General features: G+C 34.3%; 2 protein-coding genes across 2 annotated transcripts; one reads left to right on the top strand and one right to left on the bottom strand.

Annotated features, from left to right (window-relative positions):
• Positions 1-1,304: 1,304 nt before the first annotated feature.
• Positions 1,305-2,309, bottom strand: LOC144293169 (olfactory receptor 5T1-like). Its single transcript, XM_077864292.1, has one exon. The coding sequence runs from the start codon at positions 2,307-2,309 to the stop codon at positions 1,305-1,307; it is 1,005 nt and encodes a 334-aa protein (XP_077720418.1).
• Positions 2,310-11,969: 9,660 nt separating this feature from the next.
• LOC144293338 (olfactory receptor 5T2-like) lies at positions 11,970-12,956 on the top strand. The gene has a single exon (XM_077864425.1). The coding sequence runs from the start codon at positions 12,018-12,020 to the stop codon at positions 12,954-12,956; it is 939 nt and encodes a 312-aa protein (XP_077720551.1). The 5' UTR covers positions 11,970-12,017.
• Positions 12,957-19,327: the final 6,371 nt, after the last annotated feature.

The raw sequence follows: 19,327 nt of genomic DNA, 5'->3' as shown, positions 1-19,327 counted from the left end.
TGGGTCTGGGCATTGAGGAGTGGTGGCATCTGTAAGGGTGTCACAGGGTGGTGGTGGTCAAAATAAAGCAGGGCCAAAGCTGAGTGTACCACGTTAAAAAGGAAACCTCGTAAAGATGGGCTGGGGCTGAGCATAACAGCCAGCTGTATCTTATTCCCTGCATTGTGCCTGTGTTTTGTCATTCTTGAGTTTAACTATGACCTTGATCAGTGCTAATGCCTACCTTCTGTATTCTGTGAGGAAAAACCATGGACTTAATTTCCACACTTTGAAATAACAAAAAGGGGAGAGAGGCACTCTTACACGCAGTCTGGTAGTGACACCGGAAATTTAAATATACTATCTGTGGTCCCTGCTGCCAATGCAAAGATTTAAGGATGAAGTAGAGTGCTTTTATCAGGAGTCAGATGCCAGTGACCCTAGGGAAGTGGCTTGGGATTATCTGAGCTGTGGTTTTGCTATCAACTGGGTGGTATTTACACAAATTAGTCAGATGTAATTAGAAATGTTTTAAGAATTGTAACGACAGGAGACTATTGAGTTTGACTCATATGAGGATGAAAGGTAATACTACACATTTTGAAGTAAAGATCATATGCATATGTGACTCTGCATGTATAGAAATACTTACATATAATGAATATATGTGTATGTGTAAATATATTTATATGAAATAAATATATACTAGTGTGCACATGTACACACACACATATATATATACCAATATTCATATCCGCATACTCAGAATATGACTTTATTTAGCAATAGGACCTTCGAAGAGGACCCTAATCTAATATGACTGATGTCATAAAAAGAGATCATAGCACAGAAGCACAGAGAGGAATGACCTTGTGGAAACAGAAAGAAAAGACTGCTATTAAACAAAAAAACAAAAACAAAAAAACTGCCATCTGCAAGTGAAGGAGGGAGGCTTTAAACAAACTCATCCTGCCTTTACCTTCAGACTTATAGATTCTGTAACAAATAAATTTCTGTTGTTAAGCCACCAGTCTGTGGCACTTTGTTATGCATTCTTAGCAAACTAAGACCATCAGTATCAGCAGAGGTGTGTGTGTGTGCGTGTGTATTATATATGTGTGTGTGTGTGTGTGTGTGTATGCGCTTTTATGTATTTCAGAATGTATTAGGGAGTAAATAATGAGTTTTTCTGCATGTATGAAAACTGTAAAGGTGGAGGCCTATCATCTTTATATAAAAGTACCTAACAAGAATGAAAAAATACAAATAAAACAAAATATTTTTATCATTTTAATATTAAGACAATATATTATTCTTATTTTTTCTTAATTTAATGGTGAATGTGAAAAGTGTACTTTATTGATACACCAATTTTTACCAAACAATTTCTTCATTGCTGCTTTTACATCTTTGTTCCTTAAACTGTAGATGATGGGATTCAGCATAGGAATCACAATCGTGTAAAATATTGACACTATCATGTCATGGTCCAGGGCATAGCTGGAACTTGGTCTCACATACATGAAAAGGATGGTTCCATGATAAATTGACACTCCAGTTAGGTGAGAACCACATGTAGAAAAGACTTTCCGCCTCCCCTCGGCAGAATGGATGTTCAGAATGGCCAAGAGAATGAAACCATAGGAGATCAGAACAATGAGGATAGTGACTATCTCAATAGAGCCCACGAAGTAGAAGAGCAGCAGCTGGTTTGTGTGGGTGTCAGAACACGAAATGGCAAGTAGTGGAGGGATGTCACAAAAGACATGTCTAATTTCATTGGAAGCACAGAAGGATAGGCTGAACGTGGCCACTGTGTGTACAGAAGCATGCAAAATGCCACCAACATAGGAAGCAACGATGAGTGGCACATAGACTCTGGGTGACATGCTCACGGAATACAGGAGAGGGTTGTAGATTGCTACATAGCGGTCATAAGCCATGGCAGCCAAGACAAAGCATTCTGTGGTTCCAAAAGTAACGAAGAGAAGCATCTGTGCTGCACATCCGAGATAGGAAATGGATTTATCCTCTGCTAGGAAATTGACCAACATTTTTGGGGTGACAACTGAAGAATAGCAGGCATCCAGGAATGATAAAACGCTCAGAAAATAATACATGGGGTTGTGGAGCCGAGATTCCCCCATCACCAATATAACCAGTCCCAAGTTTCCTATCAGAGTAAAAAGATAGATTGCTAGAAATAGTAAAAATAGGAAGACCTGCACCTCAAAATCATCTGTGAAGCCCATCAATATAAACATGGTGGCCTCAGTCACATTTTTCATCTGAATCCTATATAAATTTAAATCTGATGGAAACCCTAGCATTTTAGAGTTTATTTATAGGATTTAAAGATAGTATTTTTGAAAAGAGAATATACCCTATGTATCCTTGTGTTTGTTTCTTAAGAAAGTATGTTGAGATCCTTGGTGGTGATGGGCTTGGAAGTTAGGTTCAAGTGGATGCACTGCCCTGCATAAATTAAAGAAATTATATTATTATGTTGTTGGCTAAATTTGTCATGTTAAAAATCTATGCCAATAATTGAGATAAGTGAGTTAATTTCCAGTTAGTTATTGCTAAATTTTCTCCCACCTGGTTTCATATTGCATCATCTTAAAATCCTCAAAGATGAATTAATATAGGAATTAAAAAATCTGAAAGAAGTATAATAAAAATTACATACCTGAGTACTAGTCCTAGAGTTTGTAGAATGTGTGTTAAATTCCTTTTTATGTATGTGCATGCAATTTTTAAAATGGGAGCAACCATATGTATATCACAAAATTGGGATACATTTAAATGAGAAAAACAATGTAAAAATTATTTAATCTTAAAATATTCCCAAAGGAGTACAATATGGGATGTTAGACTTAATTTCAGTGTGTTACATGGGGTGGACCTTTCTGACCATCCCAATATTTTATGGTATCAGGCATCTTAAAAAATGCATACCTGTCATTACATTGTCTTTGAGCATGTCAGTAAAATAGCAGTATGTTTACTTACATTTCCTCTAATGATTTTGTCCATAAAATTTTTCTTATAATTTCTCTGATTTTATTTGTAGTGCAAGAAGGTGGCTTGTGGATGAAGGTATACTTTAATCCAAATAATGTCTCAGTAGAGCAATTACCTACTTCACTCTAGGGAACTTGAGGGATGGAAGAAAAAACCCGTGGAGTTTACTTCTTCCAACATACTCTTCAAACAAACTTCCACCAACTAATATTTAAGGAAATGAAAAATAATTGTTTATATCTAGCCAATTTCACTTTAAGAAATAAGGACTAGATAGACAAAAATATGGACCATCAATTTTAACAAAATAGACCAATCTGGAAGACTAAAATTGTCAAATCTTCACCTGTAATACAGTTCCAAAACATAAAGTACGGTACATCCAATAAGAACAGTGTTCTAGGGGGATCCCTGGGTGGCTCAGCGGTTTCGCGCCTGCCTTTGGCCCAGGGCGTGATGCTGGAGACCCGGGATCGAGTCCCACGTCGGGCTCCCGGCATGGAGCCTGCTTCTCCCTCTCTTCTGCCTGTGTCTCTGCCTCTCCCTCTCTCTCTCTCTCTCTCTCTCTCTCACATGTCTATCATAAATAAATAAAAAATAAATAAAAAAAGAACAGTATTATAAATGCTAAGCTTGAAAAGGAAAGCTATGATAGCAGCAAGCACATGATATTAAGTGGCTACTAAGACTTAGAAGTTTTGTGTACATTATCTTATTTAATATGTATCGTGACCTGCAAACTAAATAATTTAGCATCTTTTTACAGATGAGAAAACTTGAGAAACAGCCAGACCTATACCCTGCCCAAGGTCATACAGTTTGCAGCAAAGCCAGGATTCAAGACAAGCTTCTCTGTCTCATACTTTAAACTTTGTCCATTTATTTAACCATGTTGCAAGTTCATTGTGATATGTCATAATTCTGGAGATGTTATTTCTTAGAAACAATACAAAATAGCATCTTCATGTGTTTGAATTCTTATGCAAACCATCAAGTTTGAGCAGAGCATGATTTAAAAACAAAAAAGGAAACAAAACAGCTGGCTTCTACATCAAGTAGCTAACTAGTAAAACAAATTTAAAATTCATTTATATCCTTTCATTAAAAAAATTATGATCCCAAATGGCATGTACCCAATGGTTGGTTGGCAGCTAATTTCCTCTTCTTTTAATAATTTTCCTAAATTCATAATATAGTCCGTTATTTCTACTACCTTTATTCCAACTATTATCTTCCATCAAAAAAATGAAATCAAATGTCTAACTTACAAAACTATTGATCTAAATATGTAAGTAGTCTTTCTTATTATCCCTACGATGTTTCCCAGAATTCCCTCATTAAATATTAATTCAGCTCTAAGTTAACTAGAAATTTCTGTCTCAGATTAAATATCAAAACATAGAATCTAGTTGGAGATTCAATGTTTTGGCTTCTGAGATATGTTGTAATTCATAAGAAACCCTTTTCTCTCACCTGTGGAAATGAACTGCTCACTCATTTAGGGTATTCTATGAACACAAGCATTTAGACTTTTATACCATGTTCTAAAGCTTCTTCTTGAAGTCCACAGGGATGCTCCAAGGAGAAAATACACTAATTATTTTCTGGGATCTAAATGTTGGATAATTTCATGTGTTTTGGTTTTTTTTTTTTTGTAGTAAATGAATGGTTCTGGAACAATGAACTAAATGATAAAATGATTACATGAATGCACTTTGGGCTCTGGTAGAAAAGAATCCTCAGTGCAAAAAGAATAAGCATAGAGCTGGAAAAGAAATCTAACGCTACAGGACATAATCCTGGCTCTGATACTAAATAGTTATGTGTCATTCGGTTTATGACTTCAATTTTCTAAAATCCACTTCTTTCTTTCTGAAATTATAACCTGTTTATTTATCTCAAAATAAGGTATGATAGACTTCATAATCATTTAATAAAGATTACCATATTTATTTAACTTTTAAAGTGCTATACTTCTAAGTGTCATGAGAGAGATATTTAAGCTCACTAAGAGTTTACTAGGGAAAAATAATATGAATACATAAATGGGAAGTATTGAAAGCAGAGATGGGACATATACATATAGCTTTAATATTCTATATAATAAAAGAGGATATTGAGATCTGGCTGAGATAGAGGTCGAACTTTCTGTGTTGGTCAGGGTCTTATTGTTGTGGGAAACTTAAACACTCCTCTATAAGTTTGTTCCTGGCTATGTACTTAAATAAATTATTCAAAAATTTGTTTAAAATACATAGATGCCTAAGCTCAGTACCTAGGGAGCCTAAATTAATAGATAGGGAATGTTGGTTATGGAATTTGAATTAGAAAGAAAGAAGAAAGAAAAGAAAGAAAGAAAGAAAGAAAGAAAGAAAGAAAGAAAGAAAGAGAGAGAGAGAAAGAAAGAAAGAAAGAAAGAAAGAAAGAAAGAAAGAAAGAAAGAAAGAAAGAAAGAAAAAGAAAGAAAGAAAGAGAAAGAAAGAAAGAAAGAAAGAAAGAAAGAAAGAAAGAAAGAAAGAGAAAGAAGAAAGAAAGAAAGAAAGAAAGAAAGAAAGAAAGAAAGAAAGAAAGAAAGAAAGAAAGAAAAAGAGAGAGAGAAAGAAAGGAAGGAAGGAAGGAAGGAAGGAAGGAAGGAAGGAAGGAAGGAAGGAAGGAAGGAAGCTGTTATGATAGTTACCCTAATAGTAAATAAAAGATCTATTAATTAAATGCAATCACAAATGATCTATATATTCAATGCGGCCCTAGTTCAAACTAAAAAAGCATTTTTGCAGAAATTAACAAGGGATTTCCACAATTATACAATACAGAATATTTCTAGCACCCATAACATGATTGTTGTTACATTGTTGTGTGTGTCTATTAAAATTCATGTAACTGACACATATAGTTGGTAGATTTTCTGTACTTATATTAAAATGTAATAACTGACTTTTTAAAAAAACTAATAATTACATAATTTAGTCTTTGCTTCATACTGTAGTTATCTTTGCAGGGGAGATAGTGACTGAAAAATAGAACACGGGAGGCTCCTTGGGTTCAGGCCATGTTCTACTTCCTGGGCTTGTTTACATGGGTATGTTCAACTTAAAAACTCATCAAGCTGGGACTCCTGGGAGGCTCGGTTGGCCTGGTGTCTAACTCTTGATTTTGTCTCAGGTCATGATCTCAGTGTCCTGAGATTGAGCCCAGCATTGGCTCCGTGCTGGACCTGGGGTCTGGTTAAGGTTCTCTCTCCCTCTTTCCCTCCCCTCTCAAAAAATCCATCAAGCTGTATACTTAAGATGTGTGTACTTTTCTCCGTGTACATTTTCTTCAATAAAATTTTAAATAACTAGTTCATTTTATTGATACACCCATTAATGAACTAGTTATACATTTTCGCTATGTGTCAGTTTTATATTTGTATGAGACACATTTCTATTGTTTTGAAAATTATAATTTAGTGCTTTTAGGTGTGTTTCTAAAAATTTTTATTCTTTTTCTTTACTTGAAATTGATTTTTCTTCATCCTTGTTTCTTTTCACTTCCCTTAATTATGCTATTAGTGCCAATTCTTGTATTAAATTACTCTTGATTACTGAATTTTTGTTTTATTTCTACTTTCTGGTCTATTATTTTGAATTCCTTGTATCATATTTCACATATATCACATCTTTCTGATGTCTTATCTCATTTCTGACACATTTGATTTTCTTGTTAGTCATTTTTTAAAATTTTGTTTTATATTATTTTAAGATGTATTTTATATAGTTCATTTGATTTTTTTTTAATATTTTATTTACTCATTCATGATAGAGAGAGAGGCAGAGACACAGGCAGGAGAAGAAGCAGGCTCCATGCAGGGAGCCCGACGCGGGACTCGATCCCAGGTCTCCAGGATCACACCCTGGGCCAAAGGCAGACGCTAAACCGCTGAGCCACCCAGGGATCCCCTCATTTGATTTCTTCTAACCTTATTCCATGCTCTGATTTTGGTAATTTTTGACCATTATTTTATCCTTTTGCAATTTTAATATAATTATATGGAGTTCAGTAGTTACCCTTTTATTCCTTCATTGTGTCAATACGATGGGTGTTTTGACTGTAAGAAGGAGGAACATGTGAAGTTGGAGACACATCAAGGTAGCTTTTCCAGTTTTGTGTTCAAAAAATCACTCTCAGGTTTTTATGATAGTCTTGAAATACTATTGTACAGCTCCTCTATGTCCCAGAGCTAAGCTTTAAAGAGTACCTTCTACCTGCTGTTTTGTTTCTTTATTTCCTTTTTTTTAATGCAGAGGGCTTTTTATTTTTATTTTATTTTATTTTAATTTTTAATTTTTAATTTTTTTATTGGAGTTCAATTTGCAAACATATAGCATAACACCCAGTGCTCATCCCATCAAGTGCCCCCCTCAGGCACTGTCACCCAGTCCCCCCACCCTCCCACCCACCTCCCTTTCCACCACCCCTTTGTTCGTTTCCCAGAGTTAGGAGTCTCTCATGTTCTGTTTCCCTTTCTGATATTTCCCACTCATTTTTTTCTCCTTTTCCCTTTATTCCCTTTCACTATTTTTTATTCCCCAAATGAATGAGACCATATAATGTTTGTCTTTCTCTGATTGACTTATTTCACTCAGCATAATACCCTCCAATCCCATCCACGTGGAAGCAAATGGTGGGTATTTGTCATTTCTAATGGCTGAATAATATTCCATTGTATACATAAACCACATCTTCTTTATCCATTCATCTTTCGATGGACACCGAGGCTCCTTCCACAGTTTGGCTATTGTGGACATTGCTGCTAGAAACATCGGGGTGCCTTCCTGCTGTTTCTTGAGTCTAAGCAGATATTGCCTTCTAAAGAATACACTTTAGACTTGCGTACTGCTTTAACAGTCTTTTTTGGGTCCCACACCTTCCAGAAGACTCTCCTTTGTTGAAACTTTCATTCCTAGTATATTTACCTACCCGACTGACATGCTTCTCAGCATTTTATTCTAAGTGAAGCCCTGTCCTTTTCAAAGGGAGTATGTGCTGCGTATTTCTGAGATCTTTTCAGTGTCTCATGGTTCCTTCATGACACTGATTAAGCATGGATAAGAACAGAGACTCTCCCCTCCAAAAATGTTAAAGAAAAATAAAAATTCTACTGGGCCTCCCAGTAGACCTAGATCAACAAATGTTAAATGTCTCAATTTTGATCCTAGGTGTGTGTGTGTGTGTGTGTCTGTGTGTGTGTGTGTGAATTGCATATGAGTACATCAGTTTATCAACCAATCAATAATTTTATTTAATCTGAGTAAACATTAGATTCACAAAATATTAGATTAGTAAACATTCAGGATTCACAAAATTACATGATTTAGCAAGTCCCACAGAGCTTTAAACTTTTAATGTCTCCCCCACATTTCTATGGGATTTTTTGAACTTTTTTTATTACCTTGAATAATGATCTTCCAATAAGTTCAAAATGCATACTTTTAAATGTTTGTTAAAACCACATACTTTATAATTTGAACAGAGTAAGAATGTAACATGTTTAATTGACTCTAAAAAATTGCTTATATTGCCAAAATGAGGAAATTGGTTCTCAGAGAAGTTAGTTTTCATTTGAATAAATCCTTGTGTTGTTATTTTGAACCAAGGATAATTAAGGCATATTCCTGTTGGGGCATTCCCTGTAGGGTTTCTAAACAGCTGAGTAAGTTCATATAAACAATCTAAGTGAACCATATTTATAATGTACCTAGATCTGCCTTTGCTGTTCTATAGGTAAGAGAAATTTTCAGATAATTTGTGGAATACTTAGGATGTGAAACTTAAAACAACCAGGTCAAATATGCTTTGAAATCCTCAATATTAAAGTCTTTACTTGTTGTCTATTGTATAGGTGAACAGAATGCATTCTTCACAAACTAGATTTAGGCACGATCTAAGAATTGGAAAACACCACTTCCTGGAATGAAACAAAGGTAATGGAAAATAATGAATTTCTGTTGTAAAAGTAATAAGAAGGCTCCAAGCAGATGTGTGTGCTCATGTTTCTCATGTCAGAAAACAGACTAGTTCAAAATAAAATAAGATAAAATTTATCAATAGAGGGCCAGAAAACACTTGACTTATTCAATTCTCTGAGGGCTTATATTTTGATACAATAAGGAAAATAATAATTCTTTTAAGTTTATTTTGCTAGTCATGTAATGTAGATGCCGCTTCAGATTACTCCTTATTTCATAATGTTTCTCTAGTCTTAGCAACTTAAAAAATATTCAAATACATAAAAAGTCATGTTTTGTTTTATTTCAGTGGGGAGCTAGGAAGGGAAATCAACTGCAGAATGAAGCCAAGGTATAATAAGCAGCAATGAAAAAGGGTGAAAAGTGCGTGCTCTCTGAGGGAGAGCTGGAATTGAATATTGGCTCTGACACTTGGTATCTGTGAGAGTAGCTACAAGGTGAGATAAAGCAATGTGTGCAAAAGTCCATCCTACAAGTTAATAAGTGTTATTTCTCTGTTTTCTACTCCTTTGCAAGTTTAGGGCTTCAGCATTAAGCCCAAAATATTTGGAGTTTCTGTATTCTAAGAAAGTTACATTTTTGGAAAAGATTATACATTAACTATAAAAAGTTGATCAGATGTTATTAAAGTCTAAAGACTTTGTCATTTAAATTTATTGCTCTTTGAAAGGGTTGTATCACTCTAGTGCATACTTGAAATTAATAAAACACTGGATATTAACTATACTATAATTACAATTAAAAACTTAAAAAAAAAGAGGAGTAAGCTTTGGAGAGAAAGCCTGGTATCACATCTGGTTTTTCATAATGGAGCTGGGTGAGGAACACATACTTTCAGATTGCAGATCTATATAATTTTCCTTGTACCAAATATATCATTGACCTGATGCCAAGAATTGTATTGGATTTCAGTGTCTTCACTTCAGTTGTATTAAAACATGGATTTCATTATATTTATCAAGGTCTATTTTTTATTTCTTTCATTTCTGTTTTTACCTCATCCACATAAACTATTTTCTTGATCTCCCTTTGGGTAATATTCAAATCATCTCTCCCTATTGCATCTTTTTCCTTTTTTATAATAAGAAAAAGATGTTGGATGCCTGAGTGACTCAGTCAGTTAAGTATCCAATTCTTGGGATCAGCTCAGTTCATGATCTCATGGTCATGAAACTGAGCCCTGCGTCGGGCTCTGTGCTCAGCATGGAGTCTATTTGAGATTTTCTCTCTCCCTCTCCCTCTGCTCCTCCCATTTATGCTCTCTCTCAAATAAATAGATAAATCTTTAAGAAAAAATGTATTTGGGGTTTTACAATCAATTTATTCAGTTTTTTAATGAAATGTTATATTTAAATGCACTTTATTTTGTTAGAGAAACTCAAAAATATTCAGTTAATTAGAATAAATGGTTTGAGTGCTTTGTTTTGTTTTGTTGTAACTTTTATTTCCAATACACAGGATTCAGCCGCCATTCTGCTTTTTCTGATGTCTCATATGAGTATTTATTTCCTCTGCCTTTAATCTTTCCAACAATCTATGAAAATGTTTTCTCCTGATTTAACAATTCTAAGCGATCCTGACTTTATCACTCCCAGAAGATGTTGGGATGCACTCTCTTCTCTATCACTCTCTCTAGTCCAAATGGCTCTCTCTCTTACTGATGGGATCCATGTCATGTATGGAAACTAGGACTTGACTTACATTATGAATTTAAATAATTAACACAATATCATTTGCAATAGATTATGTGCTCTCAAGACTGACTCAGATTTCCTATGGATGGATATATAAATTTATTTTTAAAAAACTGTAATAAATAAATTGAATAAGACTATCCTCCAACTATTGTCATATTATGGGCCAATAATAGACCTTTGACTTCTTGTTTGATTAACATGGCACTATGCAGGAAAAATTTTTTCTACACCTTCTAATTTTCATTTATTGTTATTTTTTTCCTTTTAAATATTAAGTATAGTGTCAAAGTGCATAGATTGTTTTGTGTTGTCACATTTTCAATTACTGATTTTTATGAATTTGTTAACTTTATATAGTAATTACCTATGTGTTCTTTTACTGAATCCAAAATCAACAATATATAATCAACTATAATACTTTGAAAGAAAAGAAAACAGATTTCTTATTCTCCCATTTTTACTATAGAATTTTGAGAGACTAGAGAAACACACATTATCAATAATGTAGATTTCCAGAAACCATCCAAATGGCCAAATATTTATCCCCAAAAGAACAATATAATACTAAGTAGTTAAAAACACATTGACTGAGGTATATATTGTCACATAATTTTATATCCATTCATGGTCCATTTCTTGAAAACAGTCTTGGTTAGTTCTATTCAAAATAACAATAGAGTCAGAAAAATTTAGAGATAAACTCATAAAATATTACAATCTAGTAGGCTGTTACTCTGTCAAACCAATCTAATTTAGCACATTCTATATTTTATTTTAAAGATTTTATTTTATTACCATTTTTCCTTCAATATTTGTTCCAATGTTTTGAGATGAATATTAATGCCATAATTCTGAGGGTGAGTAGATTGTAGCACATCATTTTACACAATTTCTGAAAGGTTTAGAATTCTGGTGTGAATTCCAGTGTTGCATTCATTGATATACTATCTTGTGGTTGCATGTTACAAGAAAAACATATTTAGCTGTTCAATTTGTGTTTAATGTGGTTTAATAGTAAAATAGCTAATAGAATTCAGTGGTAAAGTGACCATTTGACCTCACAGTTTTAGAAATGACATAAGTTGAACCAATGAGTAAAAACTCATAGCTTCTATTTAATTCTACAGTGAATGGCATTAACCTTTGACCCATCATCTTGTCTTCTGATCAGCTACTCGGAAATTATGCATTGCCATGATAAGTATGAGGACAGAATTCACTTTCCTTGAGTTACACAACTGCTCACTTTTATCATATTAATATGAGTTACAACTTTGTGAATATCTTCAAGCTTCTTCCATGAGATATCAACATGAAGAATGCTACAGAAGTCACCATATTTGTACTGAAGGGCTTCACAGATAAGCTTGAGCTGCAAACAGCCTTGTTCTTCCTGTTTCTAGCAACCTACCTTTTTACTATGATGGGAAATTTGGTTTTAGTTTTGTTGGTCATTGTAGATTCCCAGCTCCACAACCCCATGTACTATTTTCTGAGTGTGTTATCATCTGTGGATGCCTGCTTTTCCTCCGTAATTACCCCAAATATGTTAGTAGATTTTATGTTAAAGAATAAAGTCATTTCATTCCTTGGATGTGCAGCACAGATGTTTCTTGCTGTTACTTTTGGAACCACAGAATGCTTTCTCTTGGCTGCCATGGCTTATGACCGCTATGTAGCAATCTACAACCCTCTCCTGTATTCCGTGAGCATGTCACCCAGGGTCTATGTGCCACTCATCGTTGCTTCCTATGTTGGTGGCATTTTGCATGCTTCTGTACACACAGTGGCCACGTTCAGCCTATCCTTCTGTGCTTCCAATGAAATTAGACATGTCTTTTGTGACATCCCTCCACTACTTGCCATTTCGTGTTCTGACACCCACACAAACCAGCTGCTGCTCTTCTACTTCGTGGGCTCTATTGAGATAGTCACTATCCTCATTGTTCTGATCTCCTACGGTTTCATTCTCTTGGCCATTCTGAACATTCATTCTGCCGAGGGGAGGCGGAAAGTCTTTTCTACGTGTGGTTCTCACCTAACTGGGGTGTCAATATATCATGGAACCATCCTCTTCATGTATGTGAGACCAAGTTCCAGCTATGCTTTAGACCATGACATGATAGTGTCAATGTTTTATAGCATTGTGATTCCCATGTTGAATCCCATCATCTACAGTTTAAGGAACAAAGATGTAAAAGAGGCAATGAAAAGAATGTTTCAGAAAAAATGGTTTATTAATTCATACTAAACATTAAATTGAAACAAATTAAGAATGTCACATTTTCTCCAGTTGGAAATGTTATGACAAAAATATGTTTTTCAATTTATTGATCTCTTTCAAATCTTCTTGGACTTTAAAAATAAAGATCATAAATAAAGGCTATATATGCTCTGAATGAGCATCTAGTACATAGTGCTATTTCTCCTACAGCCAAGATTCACTGATTGAGGAATCAAAAGCTTGCAATGGGAGTGGTACCACTCATTATTACACCTAGGGACCCACACACACACACACTTTTTTTTTTTTTTTTTTTTTTTGTACAAAATTTTGCTTGTACCTATAGCTTTACAGCTTCAGGAACAAAGATTAAAAGAGACAATGAAAAATAATGTAAAGATATATATTAGTTCATAAATAAAGGACCTTTTTAGCATTGAGTAAAACTGAAAAGTACGTTGGATGGTTGTCCCTGATTTGAAGCACATTGATACATGGAATGAAAGAATACACTGATTTTTTTTTTCACTTTGCCAACTGCATTATTTGGCTTCCAGACTATAATCTATAAACTTATCTATAATTTATGTGGTATTGAAAATCTTCTTTAAGATATTGGTAGAAGTGGGAACCCTGGGTGGCGCAGCGGTTTGGCGCCTGCCTTTGGCCCAGGGCACGCCCACATCGGGCTCCCGGTGCATGGAGCCAGCTTCTCCCTCTGCCTGTGTCTCTGCCTCTCTCTCTCTCTCTGTCTCTCTGTTACTATCATAAATAAATAAAAATTAAAAAAATAAGATTATCATTTAAAAAAAAGATATTGGCAGAAGTAAGAAAGAAAGAGGAATACATTTAAAATGATTTTCACTAGATTTGGTATTTTTTCCTTTTATCGAAACACATAGAATTGTCAGGTTTTGAGCACAGATGATTAATATGATGAAGATAAAAAAGGGGAAAAAAGAGAGGAAGGGAGAGAGAGAGGAAGGAAGAAGGAGAAACAAGAAAGGAAGGAAGAAATGAGATCAGTTTAATCCATTATATCTATGCTGATTCTGACATTCCATTACATTTTTGAGATGTAGAACTAGAATCCCAATAAATATTACACTGATACATGTAGCATTATCTAGCAAGGAGATATTTGAAATCACAGCACTTAAATCACTGGGTGTGATTTAAGACTATGTATGAACAGGTAAAGGGATTAAAAGCACACTTATCTTGACGAGCACTGAGTAATATATGGAATTGTGGAATTACTGTATTGTACATTGAAATTAATATAACATTGTATGTTAACTATCTGTAATTAAAATCCTAAATAAATAAATCAATAAATGTATAAAATTTCCACTTTCACTCAGGATGTAGAAAGCTACAAATAATGTTTTAAAACATCCAAATACTCTATATATTGTAACTTTTCATGACTGTGTCAAAGGGCAGAGGTTGCAAACATCCAAGTAATCTGAATTACAAGAGAAGACAAGTTCTTTCAAGAGGAGATGAGACACATGGACTGTTTCATATTTAGCAAAAGGTAGGAGAAAGTTGTGACTACCATGCATGAAGGTAGGAAGAAATTAGCTAAATTAAATACAAGTATATATATATATATATATATATATATATATATATATATATATAAATATATATATGTTAACATGTATATTATATGCATTGAATACATATATGTTATATATATGTTATATATAAATATATATATGTAATATATATATTTGTATATATTATTTTTTAAAGGTTTTATTTATTCATGATAGACATAGAGAGAGAGAGAGGCAAAGACACAGGCAGAGGGAGAAGCAGGCTCCATGCAGGAAACCCGACGTGGGACTCGATCTTGGGACTCCAGGATCTGCCCTGGGCCAAAAGCAGGCGCTAAACCGCTGAGCCACCCAGGGATTCCCCTATATTTATATATATTAAAGCCAGGTTTGGGCTATTAGAAAAAAACAGACAAGCCTGAAAGAGGCTTCATTTAAGTCTTCTCTGCCATCTTCAGCCAAGGATAGTAAGAATAATTCATATAAATAGTAATAAAAGCAGCTTTTCAAAAACAGGTCTTTCTGGGGGTCTTGACTAAACATTTTAATTACTAGGTTAAAAGATGTAGTGGTCAGGGTGCCTGGGTGGTTCAGTAAGTTATGTGTCTGACTCTTGATTTCAGCTCAGGTCATGATCTCAGGGTTATGAGATTGAGCCCCATGTCCAGCTCCATGCTCAGCACAGAGTCTGCTTGAGATTCTCTCTCCTTCTCCCTCTGTGCACCCCCCACACACCCATATTCATTCCTTCTCTCTTTCTAATATCAATCTATCATTATCTATCATCTATCTATCATCTATCTATCATCTATCTATCTATCTATCTATCTATCTATCATCTATCATATATCTTAAAATTAAAAGATCTAGTGAAGACAGTAAACTATAATATGTGAGTATATATTTCATCAGATAGATGGAAACCATTAAGAAATGTCCAATGAAGCACCGGAAATTAACACACACCCACACACTCTCAGTATCAAAGACAAAAAATTCCTTCAAGAGGATCTTCAGTAGATCAAAAAAAAATGAGGAAAAAAATCAGAAAATGAAGGTAAACAATAAAAATGAAGAAAACAGAATAAAACTTATAGAAAAATGAAAACAAGATTATCTAACAGTTGTGTTATAATATCAAACAGTCTAATATAAAAAACAAAAATAAAGAGGGAATGAATCAGAAGAAATATTTGAAAATATAATGGCCAAGACTTCTCTAAAATTAAGGAAACACCAAGCCACAAGCCTGAGAAGATCAGGAGAAACTAGGAAAGAAATACAAAAAGGAAACCAATCAATCAACAAAACACATTTACACTCATTTGTATCACTGATTAATAATAAAGATAAATAGGAAATTATAAAAGCATTCAGAGGAATTGCATGTCACATACAAAAGAAAAAGTAAAAGGAGTATAGCAGATGCCATTAGAAATGATTCACGCCAGATATAAAGAAGATACGTATCTAAAGTAGGGAAAGATAGTCACTGTCCATCCAGAATTTAATATCCATAAAAATGTTTGAAATATCTAACAAAAATAAAAACAAAAATGACTTTTGCAAGGAATTAATATATATACACTGAAATAATTTATATCCAGCAAACTTGTGCTTCAACAATTATCCAGGCAAAGGAAGTATAACAGAAGAAAATATATGTATACCCAAAGAAATTAATAACACCAAAAATATTAAAAAAGATAAATATGACAAATATCCAATATTTAATTGTAATTCCTTCAAAGAGTAAATGGCCAAAGTAAAACTATGCTGGTTGCTTATTGGTGGCTTATTGGTTTAAGCCATGCATAAAAGTATAATTTATGACAAAAATAGAAAGAAAAAGAGAGAAGAATATTATTCTAGGTCAACTGCATTATATTAAATATGGATATTATAATTCCCATGGTCACCACTGAAAAGAGACAAGATACACATTACATATATCAGAAATGAAAGAAGGAATGTCACTTGGTCCCCACAATAATAATACAATATTACAAGCAACTCTTTGTGAATAATCTTGAAAATTAAATGAAATGTACAATCGCTTAAAGATGTTCACATCAGAGAAAGAGGGTGACCTGAATAGTTCTATATCTACTAAATACATTTAATTACTCCTTAAAACTCTGTATGAACAAAAATCAAGGAATTGTTTTCCCATTATGAAAACCTCCCCTTCCTCTCAGACTGCAATGTGCAGAATGCTGGATGAACCCTCTTCAATGATACTGAAGAGGACCAGATCTGGGAGACAGAAGAAATGTAGTTCCTGGGATGAGCTTGTGAAAAAGAGCCATCCACAACCCCTAGCCAGCTAAACTCTGCAACATTATAGCCGAGGGTACTTGTTTCCTCTTTCCTGAAACACCCTGGTTCTGAATCCTTTTGTTATACCACTATACCCTATGCCTTGACTACTACAGGTTCTCTCTCCAGAACATACCATCATCAGATAAATTGTTTTTTCTTTTCCAGAATCACTCCTTCTGCAAGGAGGACTGTGCTGTTATGGTTGAGAAAATTTAGCTAGTATTGTCAAAATTGCATTGTCTTCCACCAGCAACACGCATCTTTTAACAGCCCCTGGTATTTATTTAATGCTTTCTTTACTATGATAATGAATTCTCTGTTTGCACTTCTGATAGTAGTATTCTTAGCTCAGAGTGTTGTTGAACACCTTGGTTGGATTCTAGACTGCCTGAGTTCCAATGTGAGCTCTTCTTTAACACGGAGTGGCCATGGACTAGTTACTTAATCTCTTTGTGCCCCAAGTTTATTATCTGCAAAATTCTGCCTTCAGATACATTTATTAAGGCAGTTTCCTAGGTGGTGGGGGTACAGCATTGAGCAAAGTAAGTAAAAATCCTGGCTTAAGATATAGGGGCAGTGGGGGAGGAATAGAAGAAACAATAGGAAGGAGCAAAATATATAAAATGTTAGTTGGGGGCACCTGGGTGGCTCAGTTGGTTAAGTGTCTGACTCTTGATATTAGCTCAGGTCTTAATCTCAGGGTCGTGAGCTCAAGTACCACACTGAGATCCACTCCAGGCTGGGCATGGAGCCTACATAAAAAGATTTTGTGTATATATGTGTATATATATATTATTTACACAAAATATATAAATATTTTATATATATATAATAATTCAAACATGTATATTTATTAGATGGAGATAAACTGTTATAAAAGCAAATGAAGCAAGAAAGAGGGTGAGAAGCAGGTGCAATTTTAAATCAGATGGCAAGGAATACTCTTATTAAGAAAAGAAGAACAAGATTGTGCAGTTGCATATGAAAAGGAAGTTTCAGGGTGAAGAGGAGTAAAGGGGAAATTCCAGGCAGTATTGAGACTAATGTGCACAGGGAGAGTTAGGAGGGTATGTTATTTTTTTTTAAGATTTTAAAGATTTATATATTTATTTTAGAGAGAGAACAAGCATGAGCAGGGTGGGGGCAGAGGGAAAGGGGGAGAGAGAAGCACAGTCCTCACTGAGTGCAGAGCCCAATATGGGGCTCCATCCCATGATCCCGAGATCGTGACCTGAGCTGAAATTAAGAATCAGTTGCTTAATGGACTGAGAGCCCCAGGAACCCCAGGAGGACATGTTATTGAAACAAAGTAAGCATGAATGGAGAATGACAAGGAATGAATTAGTAGGCATAAGGAGTGGAGAGAAGATAATTTTGGAATGGGGGGCTCCTGAAAATGTTTTGGTTTTTATTCTTAGTGGGATGAGAAGTATGGTCAGATTTGCGAAAGTGGTATGATCCAATTTACTGTTCACCACTCTGGCTATTACATTGAGATTAGATTCAGGAAGGCTAAGATCAAACAGAGCAACAAGCAAGGGCCCACAGCTATAGTTCCTGACTACGGTCCCTCTGGCCAGTGTGGTGACAGAAAATGTGCTGAGAGACTGGATATATTCTGTATTTAGAGTCCACGTGGTATGCTGTTGGAGTGCAGGTGACACAACAAGACAATTTTGGAACTGTTCTTAAGTCTTTGCCTGAAGGAATAGAAAATTGCTTTCCACTATGTGAGATTAACATTTGGATATTGCTAAGTACCTACCTGAAAGTTATCTTGTGAAGATAAATTATGTTAATATATATATATATATATATATATATATATATATATACATATATTTATATGCCTCTGATTATTGTCTGGCACACTATAAGTGCTCAACAAAATATGTTATTACCATATCTATCATTTATTTAGAAGCAGACACAGCTCTTCATATTTTTGTCATGATTTATTCTACTCTTTTTTAATTTTTTTTTATTTATTCTACTCTTATTTTCTTTATCATATTTGTATTAAATAGCATTCTGGCATGGCAAGAAGAATATGTCTTAAATTATGGCTGATCACATCTTACATAAAATACAATACGCAATAATTATAACAAGGAATTTTACAGGGCAAACACAATAGTCTAAATCTTTTATGTTGTGCATAGATTATATTACATGCATGTAATAACACACATGCTTTATAAGTTATAAGGAAGATATGGTAGTCTTACTTTAATTACAATGTAATCTAATTTAATTAGCATTTGATCAACTTAAGTGCTGTCTACAAAATCACAGAATCTCTTGGCCATCTTTGCCAACTCAACAGACAGGATATACTTTCTAATCATAGAAGTTGACATCAACAGAAACAAGGTGAAAGGATAGTTTATAAAAAAGACCAGAAAAATGAAAAGTCCTATAAATACATTAAAAGACATAGTGCATAGGCAAGATGAAAGATCAGTCAAAAAATGCATATTATTAAACAATAAATATTTATTATATACTTAT

Source organism: Canis aureus, chromosome 21 (assembly GCF_053574225.1).
Source record: "Canis aureus isolate CA01 chromosome 21, VMU_Caureus_v.1.0, whole genome shotgun sequence".
In the NCBI taxonomy this organism is placed as follows: Eukaryota; Metazoa; Chordata; class Mammalia; order Carnivora; family Canidae; genus Canis; species Canis aureus.
This window is presented reverse-complemented; position numbering and strand designations above follow the sequence as displayed.

Coding starts and splice junctions, on each gene's coding strand:
- LOC144293169 (XM_077864292.1), bottom strand. CDS start 2,309: ATGCTAGGGTTTCCATCAGATTTAAATTTATATAGGATTCAGATGAAA.
- LOC144293338 (XM_077864425.1), top strand. CDS start 12,018: ATGAAGAATGCTACAGAAGTCACCATATTTGTACTGAAGGGCTTCACA.